Source organism: Artemia franciscana, unplaced genomic scaffold (genome assembly GCF_032884065.1).
Source record: "Artemia franciscana unplaced genomic scaffold, ASM3288406v1 PGA_scaffold_171, whole genome shotgun sequence".
NCBI lineage: Eukaryota > Metazoa > Arthropoda > Branchiopoda > Anostraca > Artemiidae > Artemia > Artemia franciscana.
The window spans coordinates 149,286-168,989 of NW_027062640.1; the positions used below are offsets into that span (position 1 = coordinate 149,286).

Genomic DNA, 19,704 nt, shown 5'->3' on the forward strand with positions numbered 1-19,704 from the left:
TACTTCGATCGCAGAAATTGAAACAGATGATATTTGCAACACAATGGATACAACCAATAATGGAGCAGCAGGACCAGTCCGTAGAATCTACCAAAAGAAGGGCCCAAATCGTGAACGAAAATATCATGAAGAACAAGTCCAGCAAGCGATAAGGGATCATTTTATAAATCGTAAGTCAATCAGGGAGGTCGCTAAATTAAATGAAGTTCCAAGAAGTATGCAGACTGATCAAATTAAAAAAATTAAAAAAGAGGGGAAAGGCTGGGAGGAGCCATGGATAAAGACAAAACGAGGACCTCCTCCTATTTTTGGTGAAGATATTGAGGCACAAGCTGTAACCTGGGCGAAGGACTGCCAAAAAGTCGGGTTTCCAGTTACAAAGGAGCAATTACGAAGCACTTTGGGACAGGTAGCGAAAGAAAAGGGTTTGTCTCATAAATTTTAAAAGATGGGATACCAGGGGTAAGGTTCATGGGCAACTTTTTAAAACGAAACAATGACCTGACAGTACGTATTACGGAACCGACACATGGGGGGAGGGCGACCTTGACAAAAGAGAGAATTCTCAATTTTTTCACTACCTCAAAAAGAGTAACTTCTGACAGACAAAAACTTTCTGAGAATGACTACAAATCCTGCTTTATGGTTTAACTGCGACGAGACTATGATTAGGTACGATCCAGCTTTGCCGGTTTTAGCACAGAGGGGATCTAAAAACTAAGGTTTTGCTGCGTAAAGAATTTCGTTAAAGTAAAAGAATGCAGGGCTAAAGTCTATTCTATTTCAAAATTAAATAGAGTAGTGTGGTATGTTAAAATACTAAAAATGATTTGATTCTATAAATTGTCGTTTATTTTAATCTATAGCGAGCGTAATTATCTTTTTTGTCCTAAAATAATCTGAATATTCTAAAAAAGGAAAACTTTCACAAATGCAATATTTATCAATATAATACAAAATAAACAAATATAAGCAAAATATATACATTTAATTACACTCTGGGCTAAAGATTATTAAATAAAGCGTAATATAGTAAGCGATTAAATTGGAATGCTGAAAATATATAGGCTACAGCGATAGAATAGTCAATAGTCCCAGTAATTTGGGGAAATCCAACCATTAAGAATTTAAGCCTGAATTTTTCGATGTAGGCCTGCGACAGATATCTTTATACTTTGTTTCAAAGTCTTAGTGAAATTTGTCATTTTATTTTGTTTTAGTTACGTCTGAATTAAGGCTTAATTTAGCAATTTGTCCTTATTGGTTTAATTAAACACGATGAAACTTTATTTTTGGTAATAATTCTTATAGGCTTGCTTTTTTTTCGTTAACTGTGGACCCAAAAAGATTTTGACGAAGACACTTTTGACTCTAGGTTTGCTACGAAAACAGATGAAAATTTTTGACATATATTTTGACAAAATGACTGATTTAGTCTGCACAAGTTGTGTGCATTGCACAGAGACCACACCCCATTTTCTCCCCCAAAATCAGTGGCGCCTCACCGTGACGGGGAAGTGTAACAAAATGGAGTTAAACTGGGTAAGATTTGCCATTAGAGAGAAAACATAAAATAAAAGAATATAATGGCAGAAAAACTGGGGGAGGAGGCAGCTGCCCCCAGGCCTAGAACTGCCACTAAATAAAATTAGGAATTTTTCACCCAATGATATTTTAACTCATTTTGGACAAGTACACTGCTTAGATTTGAAGCCTAGATTTAATTGCTTATTGATTTTTAGAAAAGCTTATATTTCGATGACGCACCGTAGGCTATAGTGTTCACGGTGGAACACTACATTTTCATAAAGTTGATCACGAGTCCATCACTAGATCTTCAAGTCTACGAGTTCCAACAAGAGTCCATCTACAGTCCAAGCATTTCATCGAAAAATTTGCCATTGACCACCGAAGTTTGAAAACAGAAGATTGTCTTGAATTTATTAAATAAAAAAAACAAGTTTTTTTAACTGAAAGTAAGGAGCGACATTAAAACTTAAAACGAACAGAAATTACCCCGTATATGAAAGGGGCTGCTCCTTCTTCAACGCCCTGCTCTTTACGTGAAAGTTTGACTCTTTCTTTTAACTCTACTTTTTTAAAACAGTAAAAACTTTAGCGTAAAGAGCAGGGCGTTAAAGAAGGAGCAGCCCCTTTCATATAAGGGGTAATTTCTGTTCGTTTTAAGTTTTAATGTCGCTCCTTACTTTCAGTTAAAAAAACTTGTTTTTTTAAATTTAATTTCTGAACGGTTTTTAGTTAATCCATGTTTTGATTTCGGCTCTCTGCAGATGAATAATGAAAGCGAAATTTGCATATTTATTTATTTGGCTAAATGGCTTTCCCATAAATTTGATCGAATGATTTTGCGAAAAAAGGAGGGGAAGGAGGCCCAGTTGCTCTCCAATTTTTTGGGTACTTAAAAAGGCAACTAGAACTTTTAGTTTTTACGAACGTTTTCATTAGTAAAAGATATACGTAACTTACGAATTAGCGTACGTAACAAACTTCTATGTTCGTATGTTTTTATTACGTATATGAGAAGGTTCGCCCACTCGTCAATAATTCTTTGCATTAAAGCTTAAATTTTGTCCCCTGAATCACAAAGGCCGTAGAATAAATAGTTGAAATTACTAAAAATCCTTTAGCGTAAAGAGTGAGGTATTTGGAGGAGGTGAACCCCTTAGATGCGTAATATTTTCTGTTCGTTTTAAGTTTTAATGCTACTCCACACTTCCAGTTGAAAAAAACTTTTTCATATGTATTTTCTCATTGTTTTTTTAAATAATGCTAGAAAATACTGCGCCCCCTTTATGGAAATCTTCATCCCCCATGACAAATTCCTCCATGGAAAATTTCCCCCACATAGTCCCCTCTTCTCAACCCCCTCCCTCCCGACCAAAAAATCCCCCTGAAAACGTCTCTACATTTCCCAATAACCATTAATATATGCAAACACTGGTCAAAATTTGCAACTTGCAGCCCCTCCCACAGGGACTGTGGGGGAGTAAGTCGTCCTAAAAGACATAGTTATAAGGTTTCTTGACTATACTGAATAAAACGGCTATCTCAGAATTTTGATCCGACTACTTTGGGGAAAAAATGAGGGTGGGAGGGGGCCTAGGTGCCCTCTGATTTTTTTGGTAACTTAAAAAGGGCACTAGAAATTTTCATTTCCGTTCACATGAGCCCTCTTGCAAAATTCTAGGACCACTGGGTCGATACGATCACCCCTGGAAAAAAAAAATAAATAAAAATAAACAAACAAATAAACACGCATCCGTGATTTGTCTTCTGGCAAAAAATGCAAAATTCCACATTTTTGTAGATAGGATCTTGGAACTTGTACCATAGGGTTCTCTGACACGCTGAATCTGATGGTGTGATTTTCATTAAGATTCTATGACTTTTAGGGGGTGTTTTACCCTATTTTCTAAAATAGGGCAGATTTTCTCAGGGTCGTAACTTTTGATGGGTAAGTCTAAACTTGATGAAACTTATATATTTAAAATCAGCATTCAAATGAGATTCTTTTGATGTAACTATTGGTATCAAAATTCCGTTTTATAGAGTTTTGGTTACTATTGAGCCGGGTTGCTCCTCACTACAGTTCGTTACCACGAACTGTTTGATTCTTTTAAACTGTTATATATAAATTATTTTCATTATATTAAGCTACAATATATGTATGTTATTGCATGTTACATTGTTGTAAATAAAATTTTTAGGGTACGTTATTGGTCGAAGATATACCATTGAAAATAATTGAAGAGGCGCCATTAAAGGCCATAATTTAAGATTTCCGCCTCCCCCCTAATGATACTGGATCCGGTCGGGATTTAAAATAAGAGATCTGAGTTTTGAGGTCCTTCTAAATACGAAATCTCAGTAAGATACGATCACTCTTTCGTAAGTTAAAAATACCTCAATTTTTCTAATTTTTTAGAATTAACCCTCCCCCCCCAAACTCCCCCAAAGAGAGCAGATCTGTTCCGATTAATCCCGTATCTAGGACTTGTTCTTATTTCCCCCCCCCCAAGTTTCATCTCAATCCCTATACTCTAAGCGTTTTCCAAGATTTTAGGTCTCCCTCCAACTTCCTCCAATGTTACCAGATCTGGCCGGGATTTAAAATGAGACCTCTGAGAGACGATATCTTTCCAGACATAAAATTTCACTAAGATCACATCACCCGTTCGTAAGTTAAATATACCTCATTTCTCTATTTTTTCCGAATTAACCGGCCCCCCACTCCCCTTGCCAGCTAGTCAAATCGGGAAAACAACTATTTCTAATTTAATCTTGCCCAGTCCCTGATATGCCTGCCAAATTTCACCGTCCTAGCTTACCTGGAAGTGCCTAAAGTAGCAAAACCAGGACAGACAGACAGACCGACAGAATTTGTGATTGCTATGAGTGACTTGGTTAATACCAAGTGCCATAAAAACTATCGGAAAACACTTAGCAAAGTGCTATTACTGCCTAGTCATGTTATATAACGCTCATTTCGCTTTTCTACTGTACACACTGGACTAGCTACTCCGTAACGTGAAGACAGAGATGCATTACTTTATATATAGAATTACAAAGACAAACAATTATCAGCATAAAAATGATAAGAAGGTTCTTAAATAACTTTATTGGTATACCATCAACAACCGGACCAGTACCAGCTTTTAAATTCTTAAATACCAACTTAGTAAGTCTCTTGGCCATTCACATCACCCACTTTGTTATCGAAACACACACACTTCAAAACAAGGAAATTGATTCTTATCTTTTCGTTTTAATCCTTTTAGAATGGAAACCTTTCAAACTTAATTTTCAGTCGAAATTTTGTTCATCGGGTTAATTATAAATTCATTTGTTTAGCTCGCTCGCAACTGAAAACAATCTTTTTAATGTTATTGTCTGAGTAACTAATTTGATTTTAGTGTTGGTAATTTAAACTTAAAATTTGAAAGAGGACGAACAAAATTTTTCAAAAGAATGTAAGGACCAACATTATAATTTAAAACAAACATAAATTAGCCTATTATGTGAGGGTGGTTGCTCCATAATGCTTTCTTATTATGAATAGGCAAATAGGCCTAAGTGCTTCTGAAAGTGTTTAAACGAGGATTCTATTTTTCGTTCGGGGGAGGGGGGTATTTACCCCTGGAAAATACCCCCATGGATGATTGATCTCCAATCACTTTTTACTTATAAAAAAAGTACTAGGTCTACTTCTTTCAGCACAAATGTTTTTCTGTTTTTCTTAAGTGAGAAAAAACAAAGAAGTGTGGGCATTTGGACGTAACCGTACCGGATTCGCTCTCCTTGGGGGAGTTGGGGGAGGGGTTCAGTGATTTGGTGCTTCTGGACAAGCTAGGATGATGAAAATTGGTAGGCGTGTCAGGGAGCTGCACAAATTGACTTGATATAGTCGTTTTCCCTGATTCGACCATCTGGGGGGCTAAAGGGAGAGGAAAAATTAGAAAAAAATTAGGTATTTATAACTTATGAGTTGGTGATCGGATCTTAGAGAATTTTGATATTTAGAAGGACACCGTGACTCAGAGCTCTTATTTTAAATCCTGACCGGCATTAAGCCTCTGATTTTCTTTTAAATCAGTCTGTTGATTTATATAATAGAAAGTAAATGTATGAGAAGTACAAAAATTATTAATTTAAGTTTGGATTATTGTGAGGAAATGGTGGCCACTTAACTGCCTATTTTCATCCAATTAATTCTCTGCATTATATGTCATATCACCTCCTCTGTTCATCCTTAAACATTAAAATAAAGGCCAAACTCTTTAGCACTTTAGACCATTTCCACTACCTACCTTCAATGCATAATTGTCAAGGTTCCCTTTAAATTAGCAGGTAGCCTATCTCTTTGTTTGCAAGTTTATCCAAGCAGCCTATTATGCGCACCCCCCCCCTCCAAAGAAAATCCTGGATCCACTATTTCCTCTCTGAAATCCAATTTAAAATAGCAAATTTCAAGACATTAAAATGTCTAATAACGAGACAAAGAGTCTGAGTCATAGCCAAGATAACAGCGGGGACTGACAGGACGAGAATATGTATTATTGCGGAATAACTTTGTCACTAGTTTTTGGATTTTAGATTAAATTTACGACCATTTCCACTTCCTACCAAGACGCATAATTGTTGAGGCTCCCTTTAAATTGAGGGTATTTCTTTGCGTAGTACCTTTCTTTGTTTATCCAATTGCAAGTTTATCCAAGCAACCTATTATGCGCCCCCCGCCCAAAAAAAAAATTCTGAATTCACTATTTTCTCTCTGAAAATCAAATTTAAAATAACATAGGCTATTTCTTAAATTTATCCAAAAATATTTAACCTTTTAAAAATTAATATGTATTGAGACAAACAGCTGATGCATTGAGCAGTTTGACCGGTTTATATTATAACCGGTTATATTAAAATAAAGGTCAAACTCGTTAGCACTATATACCATTTCTACTACCTACCTATGACGCATAATTGTCAAGGTTCCCTTTGAATTGTGGGTATTTCTTTGTTCGCAAGTTTATCAAAGCACCTATTATGTGCCCCATCCCCCCAAAGAAAATCCTGGATCCACTATTTTCTCTCTGAAAATCTAATTTAAAATAACAAATTTCAAAACATTAAATGTCTAATAACAAGATGAAGAGTCTGAATCATAGATCTCAGCAAAGCATGTCTAAACAGGTTTTTTGGAATTGACTGTGGATTTTTGGAATACTACCTACCTATGACGCATAATTGTCAAGGTTCCCTTTGAATTGTGGGCATTTCTTTGTTCGCAAGTTTATCAAAGCACCTATTATGTGCCCCATCCCCCCAAAGAAAATCCTGGATCCACTATTTTCTCTCTGAAAATCTAATTTAAAATAACAAATTTCGAAACATTAAAATGTCTAATAACAAGATGAAGAGTCTGAATCATAGATCTCAGCAAAGCATGTCTAAACAGGTTTTTTGGAATTGACTGTGAAAAAGCAAGGCTCTGACTGTGATTGTGTATTATTGCGTAATATCTTTATCAATTGAAGAAACATATGACCGGGCATTAGCTGAACTGATAGCTTTTCTAAATTCGAAAACAGGTAGCACTGTATAAGTAAAACTATTCAAATTAATGACCTACTTGTTCAGAAAACAGAGACAATTTTAACTGTGAAAAAATCAAATTTCTAGGTGGTATAATAAAGTAGTTATAGTAGATTGAATGTCAAATAGTGTGAAGAGTGAACAAACTGACTGAGTACCGGTCGTCTTACCCTAGTTTCCACTTCAGACACTACTACTACTACTAATAACTCACTGCAGCACCAAGCCGCCTGAGGCCAACACAGCTACGCACGCTCCTCCTCCAACCTAATCTATTCAAAGCATTTCTCTTTACATACTCCCAGGAAGTTCCGATCTCCTTTAAATCTTTCTTTATGACATCCTCCCAACCCAGACAAGGACGACCTGCTTTCCGTGTAGCCCCAGACAGTTGGCCAAAAAGGACAATCTTGGGTAATCTGTCATCCTTAATCCGTAGAACGTGGTCTAGCCATCTCAACCTTTCTTTCATTATAGCCCCAGAAAGCGGGATTGAACCACACTTTTTGTACAGCCTACTGTTTGAAATACGGTCAGTCAGCCGGGTACCCAGAACAATCCGTAGGCAATTTCTCTGGAAAACATCTAGTAAATTTTCATCTGCTTTTCGGAGTGTCCATGCTTCAGAGCCATATTTGACCACTGTCATCACTGTAGCTTCCAATATTCTAATCTTGGTTTGTAGGCTTATCTTTCTATTCTTCCAAACTTTTTTTAACTGTGAAAAAAACACCCTGAGCTTTAGCTATTCTACTTTTAACATCTTCACTGCTCCCACCATCTTTACTAATAATACTACCAAGGTAACTGAAGCTCCCAACCTGATCAATCTTTTTGTTACCTAAGGTCACCTATTCATCTTCACTTATTCCTAACCTTAGTGACTTAGTCTTCTTAACATTAATTTTCAAGCCTATTTTAGCACCCTGAACTCGTAAAACCTCTAAAAATTCATTCATTTTGCTCACACTTTCATCTAATAATCTTAAATCATCAGCAGAATATAAGTCCAGGAGTGTTTTTGCCCTCCCCATTTGATTCCATAGTCTCCAATTGCCTTTCCTGTGCTCCTTAAGACAAAGTCCATCAAAATGATCCATATAAAGGGGGATAGAACACAACCCTGCTTAACTCCTGATTTAATACAAAACCAGTTGCTAACCTCATTTCCTACCTTAACCGCAGCAGTATTATTCTCGTACATAGCGCAAATCACTTTAATGTATTTTTCTGGTATACCATATAACAATAAGACCTTTGTTAACGCTGTTCTATCAACAGAATCGAAAAGCTTGCTCATAATCAATAAAACTAAGGACCAAAGGTGTTTGACAACGAAGGGACTTCTCAATTATTAACCTAAGAGTGAAAACATGGTCGACACATCCTCTACCTTTTCTAAAACTGCATTGTTCTTCCCTTAAAACTTTGTCTACAGCATGTCTCAGTCTAAAAAGTATCATATTACTCAGTAATTTGCTACCTACAGAGACCAGACTAATGCCTCAATAATTCTGACATTCACTCTTGTCACCTTTCTTATACAGTGGTTTAATTAAGGTTTTCCTAAAATCATTGGGTACTTCCCCTTTTTCAAAAATCATGTTCATAATCTTCAGTAGCTTATTCCTAACCTCAGAGCCACCATATTTAAGGAACTCATTAATCATACTATCAGCACCTGGGGCCTTATTATTTTTTAATCCTTCTAGTACTGTCGCTAATTCTTCCTCACTAAACAAATCTTCCTTCACATCCAAGGTATCACAAACTTTTTCATTTTCATCTATATCTTTTCCTGCAACTGTATCTTGGTTTAGCACATTCTCAAAATGTTCCACCCATCTTTCTTTAACTTTTTCCTTATCACTAATTGTGGCCCCATTTCTATCTTTAACTGGGACTAGTCCAGATCGGCTACTCCCTTTCAATTTATTAACATGCCGGTATAATATTTTACTATTATGCCGTCTAGCCGCATCTTCCAGATCCTCAGCAATTTTATCCATCGCCTCCATTTCACATCTCCTTAGTTCATATTTTAATGCTTTCTCCACTTTCTTTACATTCCTTTTGTTTTCATACGACCTATCGCTCAGATAATTCTTATACAAACCCCTTCTACTCTCTATTAAACCTAAAGCTTTTTCACTAATATTCCTAGTTGCTGTCTTAGCACTCTTCCCTAGGAGACCATCAGCAACTTCACAAATTGTTTTTCTGAAATTATTCCATCCATCTTCCACATTGTCAAATTTTAAACCCTCAAGTTTAGTACTCAACTGTTCCTGGAATTTTTTTCTCAAATTTTCATCCTGAAGTCTACCAACATCATAACTTTCAAGGAGGGAGTTACTCTTCCGAAATTTCAGCTTTAAATTAACCTTAGACACTACTAGATGGTGATGTTTACTTTTAACATCAATAACAGCACTCCTATACACCCTAGTATCTTGTATTGATCCTGCTAGTCTTCTGTTTACAATAACATAATCAATAAGGTTTGCTGTCTTACCATCACATGAATACCATGTCAACTTATGGGCCATTTTGTGACCAAACACTGTATTGGTTATAACTAGGTTGTTATACCTACAAAATTGCAAAAGCCTATAGCCATTACTGTTTTCTTTTCCTACACCAAAATTACCTAGGCTAGGATACCATCTATCCCTATTTCTACCAACCTGGGCATTAAAATCTCCTAGCAAAAACACCATATGTGACAAAACTAAAAAATTAACCAGAAAAATAGAAAGAGACATGGGAGAAAGGTATTAACTATATAATAGGTTAAAAAGATTAACTTGGGTTAATCTGAATCACTTGAATGTAGGCTAGGCCTACTATGAGTGTAGAAAACAATTCCCTTGTTCAATTAGGGTTATTTCAGCAATTAATAACTTGCCAATAATTCTGAAGATTTGATAAAATACATAGAAATCAAAAAATTGCCATTTACCATCTTTTAAACGTTGCTTTTTGCTTTGTGATATATCTGCGTTTCACCTAACTTTGAAAATTAGCGCTAGTATTGCCAGATGATGAGATGATGATGACTTTTTTAGAGCCCAAATGCGAATGTTTTTTTTTGTCGAATTGTGCTACGGTTTTTGTTCTTTTCCCCATATTTCTTAAACAAGCTAATCAGTTGTATGTTCACATTTACTCTGATTAAAGTAAATATGAATTATGTTTTAACCTTAAAAAAGGGTTTTAATGCAATAGAAATGGATAAAAATAACAGTTCCCTTCAAACTCATCAAGGGAGTGAAAACGCCGTGCAAACAAATGAAAGAAAAAGCACAAACAGAATGACTAAATGCAGTGTAAAAACAATTTTGATTTTTTTCGTTCTTTTTTTTGAAGGGCTTGCTACCCTTAAACACGTAGCATGGCACCCCATCAAATTTTTTCTTCATAACATAAAAAGGGTAACAATTCAGTTCAAATAATCCGATGTTTAATATCTAAATTTTTAGACTTTTATTCTTGGCCAAAATATGAAAAGGCTACACAGAGGTTCGTGGAACGATTTAGACTTGTCTTGGTAAGAACTGCATGACCAGGACAGGTTGAATACTTTCTATTTTCAACGTTTTCCCATTTTTGTCTTGACATAACCCATGTGTGGTAAAATTCTTCCCGACTCTGAATCCGATAGGGGAAGACCTTCATGGTGAGCTCTGCCAGATCTGGAGAAGTTCATTTCAGTGAATTTTTTTAGTTCTATTATTTTTCTCCGCTGAAAATGAGGTTCATCAGAAAATAAAATTCACGGAAATATGAAATTAAATTTTTGTTTCTGGGGTCCCTAAAAGTATAAAGCAGTTTGTGTGACTGGGATTAATGTCTTTGTGACTCGAAAATCAGTTCATTTTAATACATTGTTCTTTTTGTTTTAATGGCTGTCTTTGCATTTACAAATTGAAAGGACTTCAAAATGAAATCATGCAAGAATCGTCTTAGTGTGTGTTTTGTTGTGGTAATATAAAAACCCGAGCACTTTTTGGAAAGTAGTGATGTCCTCAACAGTTACCTTATCTCTTTGTATTGATCTCATAAGTTACGTCAAACACTCATCTCAAAATAAATTGTCTTCTAATCACTGGAAACTACAATCGTTTGACGATTTTTACCTTGAAGTCGGACAGTTAAAAGTTGAAAAAAAAACACCCTCCCCTCCAAAAATCTTATATATCGCATAAATCTTAAAAATCGAATAATTTATGTTTGTTTTAAGTATTAGTGTTGCTCCTTGCTTTCAGTAGAAAAAACTTATTTTATTACTTAATTTCTTAATTAATTTGTCTCCCGCCGTGGAAAATTACGCTCTGCCTATAAAAGTCCCCCCACGGAAAGTTTCCAAATATTTTTTTCGGGTGTTATATCTCCATGGAAAATCAACCCTCCACTTTAACAATCCCCCAAAAAACTCCAGCTCCACTGAAAGTTTGCATATGTTAAATTAACTCACTGCCGAAAAAGTAAGACGATTCTCGTATATGACTTCTGGAAACTTTCCCCGTATAAAATTTCCCCTACAAATTTCACCATGGGAGACTTCCATGTCAATGGAAAAATCCCCCATAGAAAATTTTACCCAGAAATTTCCTCTCGACAAAAAATTTCTTTATACTACCGATAAACGAATAGGCTTCCCAATATACTTTCATTACCAACTATCCTATACAAAATGAATATCTAAAAATTTTGATCAAGCGACTTTGGGGGAAAAGAGGTTTTATAAGGAGGACTAGTTACCAGTTCATTTTTTAGTAGCTTCAAAATAGCACTAAAAATTTTTAATTTCTCTTCAAATAAGCCCTCTCGCTATTATTTAGAAACACTGGTTCGATACAATCTCCCCTTGGAAGAAAAATAGATAAACAAATACACACACAACCGTGATCTTTCTTCTGGCGAAAGATTCAAAATCCCATTTTTCCAAATAGGACATTGAAAGGCCTACTAAATTCAGGTTTTCTGATACGCTGAAGCTATAGGGTGATTCTAAATGAGATTCTTTCGTTTTTGTGGGATGTTTCTCCATTTTCTAAAATCAGGCAAATTTTCACAGGCTCATAGCCTTCGATGGATAAACATATAATTAATAAATTTTATATGTTTGAAATCAGCATCAAAATTCAATTCTTTTGATGTTTTTTCTATACCAATATTCGTTTTGTAGAGCATCGGTTACTATTGGGCGAGTGGCTCTTTACTTTCAGTTTGTTACCACAGACAGTTTGATCTTCGAAAGTGACCACATTTCAGATTATTACTCATTCATGTGTCTTCAAACATTGAAGTTTTAGTTCAAAGCTCATTTTCTGCTGCTTCTCATAGCTAATAATAAACTTTTCTTGAAATCCCTTATTCCAGACTACTTATAACGTAGAGTAACAAATGATTTCCAATTACGTAAGAAGAGATTTATAAGTCATTAGTGCTTTATTGATTTTACATCACAAGACAGTTTGAAAAATTGTGTAACAATACGTTTAGAGAGGGTAGAGAACTTTCTCATAATCCGTCATACATTATTGATCCAGAAAGTTTCTATTTATTCGATTTCCTTGGAAACAATTCCAATTTAACTGGATCTCCCCCCCCCCCCCCCCCAAATGTATGTATGTTGGCCAAGGCTATATACAGAAAAAAATTCCAACAAAATCAGCAAGTTAGGAATAATGCATGGAAGTATAGGGGGAAAGGACTCTCAAATCCAATGTAACTTCAAGCGAATCCGAACAACTAGTAACTGGAACGAAACGAAACAAAAAAGTTCGTTCGAATACATTTTTTTTCACGCTGGGGTTTTCTTGACACGAAGCTCAAAAACAATGAATAAAACTTTCCAGCCGATTTGAGAAATGAATTTTTGATTCTTTTTGGCCTCAATGGCAAAAATAGATAGTATAGAGGATCTTTTTAAGCCGATTACAAGACTAAATTTTGGTTCATTTTTGGGGGAGTGAAAGGGGTTTTGTCCTCGATTGTAATTTTTACGCCTTAGGGTTCACTTAGCAAAGGAATGAATTGTTGTAAGTTTGAAGCCTTTCAGAAAAGTTTTTTGCACACCGAAAATTAAGCCACATCGTTTAATCAATATTAAATTAGATTGGACATTTTGAGACAAACAAGAGTAGACCCAAAAGACAAGTATTCCCCTTTTTGGTTTAAATTTCGGTCCCCATGGCAAAGGGATGCGAGCTAAACAAAATTTAGTTTGGCATTTTTCAGGCATTGTTTGTAAACAACCGGAAAATTTGGAAGATTCAAGATAGTTTGGAAAAACAATTATTTTAGCCCAAGTTGAAACAGAGATGCTTCGAAAGACAGAAAAAGTCAAGAAGTTTTTTTGTCAAGAAAGAAAAAGGAATGTTTTTCCGCGAACAGACAAATGCAAATTCCAAAATAAATAAGGATTTTGGGTCTTTAAAGGCATAATTTACGGAAAAACTAAGGTTTTTCAGCTCTTTTCGCGCGTTTGGGTTTTCTTGGCACAAGGAAACAAAAAGGTTGAAAAATACCGTTGCCAAAATGAAACTCCTCAGTCCCACTATGACTGAACTTCTTTCTTATAGACTTTTTTTTTACTGCTATCCAATTCCTACAGTCCTGAAAAAATTGCAAAACACAAAAAGAACATTCAAAAGCAAAATCTAATTTCTTAAAATATTTTTCTATTTGGTTTTATGGAAAAAGACTATGAATTAAATGCAAACCTAATAGAGCATCCTTTTTATTTTTTTTAAACTAGAGTAAGTCAGTGTGGATTGGAAACAAAAAAGAAAAAGAAAAAGAAAAAAGAAAAAAGGAAAAAAAGATAGGTTTAAGATTTCGTCAAAAGTTTCCAAAATACCGTTTTCCCCCCATTTTCTACCACCCTGTTTTCAGCAAATACAAAGATGCTTGATTTTGTAATTCTAGTATATTTATACAAAATTTCGACCGTGAAAAACCGGTTAAATCTGTTCGAACCTCTGTAGCTACTATGACGTATCTTAGAAACAGTGACAGAAAAAATTCTAACTTTGCCATTGTACCCGCCGTATCAAAATTGATTTATTGCCATCGTCAGCTCAAAGCTGAAATAAGTTTCTCTGGGGTTTGGCAGAGGACAAGTGTTACTGTTACAGACAAGTGTTAAAGACAAGAGGAACTTTGTCCTTTCCACTAAAAATCCCTTTGATGAAATAAGTCATTATTTATTTTCTTCTTTTTTAGTTTGCAGAGTTGATGACTCTGCAAATTATTTTGCAGCGTACATTTGAGTGTACCCTTTCATTCTATTTAGAAGATTAGATTGAAGTGAGGATAGTTGAGGGAGTTCTTTTATTAATTTTGAAGAAGACATACTATTGTAGCAACTTGAAAACTACATAACACTGAATAAGTTATGATTTCATGGTATTAAAAAAAGGCATGTGGCATTTTCAAAATTTTATAAGAAGGTGAAAAATATAATTGGAAGGTCGTGGCGAGGCAAGTTTTTTCTTCAAAGATTTGAATACAAAACAGGAGCTAAGAGCTCTTATGGCACTTGTGATGAGGTCGGAATAGCCAAGAGCTCATATGATATGAGCTCTAGCAAAATTCTAAGAATCAATAGGTTGCTCTAAAAGGAGAATTAGAGGCTTACGGCCTGTCCGAATTTAAAATATGAGCTCTGAGTCACGGGTCCTTCTAAATATCAAAATTCATTAAGATCCAATCACCCACTCGTAAGTTAAGAATACCTCAATTTTTAATATTTTCCCTCTCCCTTCAGCCCTCCCAGATGGTCAAATCGGGGAAAACGGCTTTATCAATTCAATTTGTCCAGCTCCTTGACACGCTTACGAATTCCCCCAATGTCACCAGATCCGGTCAAGATTAAAAAAAGGGCTCTGAGACATGATATCCTTCCAAACATCAAATTTCATTAAGATCTGATCACTCCTTCGTAAGTTAAAAATACCTCATTTTCTCTAATTTTCAGAATTAGCCCCCCCCCCAACAAAAGATCAGATCCGTTCCTATTATATCAATCATGTATCTAGGACTTGTGATTATTTTTCCCACTAAGTTTCATCTCGATCCCTTCGCTCTAAGCGTTTTCGAAATTTTAGGTTGCCCCCCACTCCACTCCCCCCAATGTCGCCAGATCCGGTTGAGATTTAAAAAAAAAATAGCTGAGACACGATATCCTTCCAAATAAAAAATTTCATTGAGATCCGATCACTCCTTCGTAAGTTAAAAATAGCTCATTTTTTCTAATTTTCAGAAATACCCCCCCCCCCAACTCCCCCAAAGAGAGCGGACCCGTTCCGCTTATGTCAATGAAGTATCTAGGACTTGTGCTTATTTTTCCCATTCAGGGTAAATAAAAAAAATATAGATTGAAAAAAAATAGAATAAAATATATATGTGATGCAACATTTTTGTATTTCTTAAGATGCAATCATTACTAATAACTGATATCCTTGTAGAGTAAAAATAGAAAGAAATAGACCGACTTTGTTTTATAGTTCATGTCTTTGGCTGGAAAGTGGTGATTTTCCGTTCTCAAGTGTGTCTGGCTAGTTGTCATTGTTTTGACAACATAATTTAAGAACTGTTTCTAGCTGAGGAAGCGTCTGAATTTAGCTGTGGCAAGATGATCTTACGATCATTGACTTATTTTATAGAATTGTAACTGACAATGAATGCCTGATTTTATCAGATTGGAAATTTACAATGGAAATACGTATTTTTTTCTGAATCGCAAAAATTTGCCCATCCTAGGAAAATTTTATTACAAACACTAAATTTTCGCATGTGATTACAGTACAAGAGTTCAACTATCTTAATTAGAATTTTACCAGATTTTAGGAGACAAGTCCTAAGATTTTCCACGTCATTTTAATCTTTTATCTCAGAGCTTCGTAAGTTCAAGGGAAATTTTTCATACAAAATTATTCGCAAGCCAACTGTGAAAGCTAAAAAAGCGTATCGCACAAAGCTGTTTTTCTCAATTGCTCTTAGTTAGCCTTCTGATTCTTGTAACTTTAATTTCATGAGAAATATCTAAACTGATGAAACCTAGTTGTCTTAGGATAATTTTTGGGTGGTTTAAAAGCCTACTTATCATGCGTTTAAGTTTTGGATACTGTAGAATTCCATCTCTGTTCAAATCACCAACTCAAAAAAAAAATATTGGAAATTAGACATTTGAACGTTTTTGCTCGCGTAGTTATACAAAAGCAAAGGTCGCTGGATGAAAAAACTATCTTCACTTGCCAAATAAACAGAAATACCAGCGAAGCATTGAATATAGAATCAATTTGCATCAAACAGCTTTAATTCAACATTAAATTCAGCTTTAGCTCAGCTCATTAATATTCAGCATTAATAACAATGAAACAGATTTGATTTTTAAATGTCAAAACAGAACCGAATTATTCAGAATATTCTTTTGTATACATTACATTTAAACATTGCATAGAATACAAGCATTTCTTATATCTATCACATTTGTATCTAGTGTACATCGAATTTGTACCCAGCAAATTGATATTAGTAATTTTCAAGGGATGATCATGAAATTGTTTAGTAAACCAAAGATAAAAGAAAACCATTGGAAAGCAAAATCTAATTCAATGTATTTCAATTCAAGTATTTCTTATTACTTGCGAAAATAAAGACCACAAATCAAGAAGGATCCAGCTTATATTATTGCAATCGGCCTAAACTCCTGTACATACTCTTGGATTCCACTTTTAATTGCTCAAATAAGAAACGTCTTCCTTGCAAATTTCACATTAAGAAGTTTTCTCATCTGTATGCAGTCATTTGTGCGCGTTCAAATAGTCTTGTCAAAAAAAGCCTTTTTTACATATATTAGATTTAGCAGGTTAATCACCTTTACACAATCTTTGTGTTTAAAATATTCAATTGGGAAAAGTTTTTGTGACATATATCACATTAAAACGGTTTCTCACCCATAAGCACTCTCAGATGCGGCTTTTTTATTTGTTATGAATTTTGTTATTTGTTGTTGTTATTGCTTTTAATTATTGTTATTGTTCGGTTAAGAAGAGGGGATGAGTAGCACTGTCACTGAAAGAAGTACAAGAAAGAAAGTGTTAGGAATCTGAAAGCTATTTAATTTTGAATCATTGACCACAAGGATTGTTTTGCTTTTTTCCATAAAAAATGCGAGTCAGATTACTCTTTTGTATACATCACATTTAAAGATTGCATAGAATACAAACATTTCTTACACCTATCAAATCTGTACCACATATGTGACAGGTTTTGTCACATACAGCACATTTAAACGCATTCGCACCTGTATGTACTCTTTGGTACGTGTTTAAATTATGCGCTAGACAAAAGATTCTGTCATATACATTTCATTTAGAAGGTTTACCACCCCCATGCAGTCTTTTATGCTTGTTCAAAGACACCTGTTGAGAAAAACATTTCTCACATACATCACATTTGAATGGTTTCTCACCCGTATGCACTCTTTGATGCGTGTTCAAATTTGATGCTTGAGAAAAGGTCTTGTCACACACATCACATTTAAGCGGTTTTTCACCCGTATGCACTCTTTTGTGCGTGTTTAAATTCTGTGCTAGAGAAAAGGTTTTGTCACACACATCACATCTAAACGATTTCTGACCTGTATGCACTCTTTGATGCGTGTTCAAATTGGCTGCTTTAGAAAAGGTCTGGTCACATACATCACATTTAAAAAGTTTTTTACCCGTATGCACTATTTGATGCGTGTTCAAATTTCCCGCTTGAGAAAAAGTTCGGCCATACGTCACATTTAAACGGTTTTTCACCCGTATGCACTCTTTGATGCGAGTTCAAATTTGCTGCTTGAGAAAAAGTCTTGTAACATACATCACATTTAAATGGCTTATCCCCTTTATGTGTTCTTTGATGTATTTTCAATTTTCTATACTTTTTACTGTGAAGGCGACTTTTCGAACATGTTATCTCTTTTTTTAAGCCTTTTACTTTAGATTCCAAAGCAAATAAATCTGAGAAACCACTGGAAGATGAATTCTTTGAAGCACCTAGTGATAAGTGACCTGAAAATAAAAAGAAGTCTACCGAGTTTAAAAACAAGTGATGAAGAGGAAAAGAGAAAAGAATGCACATCATTCGTTGAAGTCAAACATGTTTGGGGGTAACTGCAAATCTGGGTAATATGTCAAACTAGTGTTGCCAATGGTAAAATTAGTCACATTAAATTTTGATGTTTTTCGTATTTTACCTTAGCTCTAGGGACCCTTTTCTCATTTACGTAATTTGCCGGTATTTTAGACATTTTACTGATATTTTACTGATTAAACCGATGTTTTACATATTTTGCTGTCACGTTTAACTGAACTTTATAATTATCATCTTGCAATGCTACCCGAAGGCCGGGAAAACAGGTTTGGGTATGACATTGTTACTGTGATTTTGACTAAAAACATTGCAGGGCAAAAAAGAAGCAATTTAATTGCACTATTAATAGTATGGTAATCGCATACTATTACTGCATAAAATCTAAATAATGACGAAGACCACACTGCCTTTCCATAATACAAATACAGAAGAGAGAATAATGATGACTTTTTTCTTGAGATAGTGGACGATCAAAACCTGTTAGAATATTTTGGTCTTCAGCAAAGAGATAAACAATACAACACTTACGATAAACATTCTTGGTTAAAAATCCATTTTTTTAAATAGCCTAGGCATCATTACTTCTCAACGAAAAGTTCAGCCAAGACTTTCGTTAAAAAGTAATGATGAGAAATTTTGCACAACAAAAAAGTACGGATCTAAAAGTCTTTTTATGAGTTACCGCAAACGTATTCCAAAACGGAGTCAATGCAAGGACATGAGGCATCACAAAAGCGTAGTAGACACAGGCAAAAATACGCCTGCTGTAGCAAGATTTACAGCGAACTAGTACAACAAACGCTTTTCTAAGTTTCTCCCTTAGATGAAAGATAAGGAGAGGCCATGTCGTTTTTACGCTATCCCCTATCAGGAGACCAAGGATCTTAATACAAGCAGATAACTGAACGCTCTGATTTCCTAACTGTACGTATCCAACATCACCGACAGATTTGCCGAAAGGAAGGACCACGCTCTTCGAAGCATTAAAATTGAGACTAATTTCGGCATATTCCCTACTAAGCACAGAAAATTTTTTTAAAACAGACGACACAGTTCTGCTTAAATTCAGAATGTCGTCAGTGTAATTGAGTATGGAAAGGTCCAAACCTTAAAAAAAAAACAACAAATTCTAGCCTTTTTTCTGGGGTGCAACCACACTATTATACAATAGTGGTTAGGTAATCTCACCCTGGCAGAATCCTTTCCAAACTCGAGGTACGGCTTTACACATTACGCAACCATGACGAATAGGTACTTTCACGACATCACATAATCTTGCATACAGATTTTTAATACCTGCACAGCTGAATAATTGGGACTTCAAAGCTGTGCACTATACAGCAAACGGGAATGCACACCAGAATCGAAAGCATGAAAGACATTATGAGCAGCATAGACGGGAAACTCGCCACTACTCTCTATATCTTTCAGAACGTTGGCAAG

General features: G+C 35.2%; 1 protein-coding gene and 1 long non-coding RNA gene across 5 annotated transcripts in view; one reads left to right on the forward strand and one right to left on the reverse strand.

The window, feature by feature from the left end:
• LOC136041364 (uncharacterized) lies at positions 1-18,354 on the forward strand. Its single transcript, XR_010621010.1, has 2 exons — positions 1-170; positions 18,111-18,354. It is a non-coding gene; the product is annotated as an uncharacterized LOC136041364 (long non-coding RNA).
• Positions 16,443-19,704, reverse strand: part of LOC136041363 (zinc finger protein 235-like) — a 20,054-nt gene continuing 16,792 nt past the window's right edge. For all 4 annotated transcript variants that reach the window (XM_065726012.1, XM_065726013.1, XM_065726010.1 and 1 more), the window contains exon 4: positions 16,443-18,179. In XM_065726012.1, the coding sequence (XP_065582084.1) occupies positions 17,842-18,179 (338 nt within the window). In that variant the 3' untranslated portion in view covers positions 16,443-17,841. The remainder of the gene's footprint in view (positions 18,180-19,704) is intronic.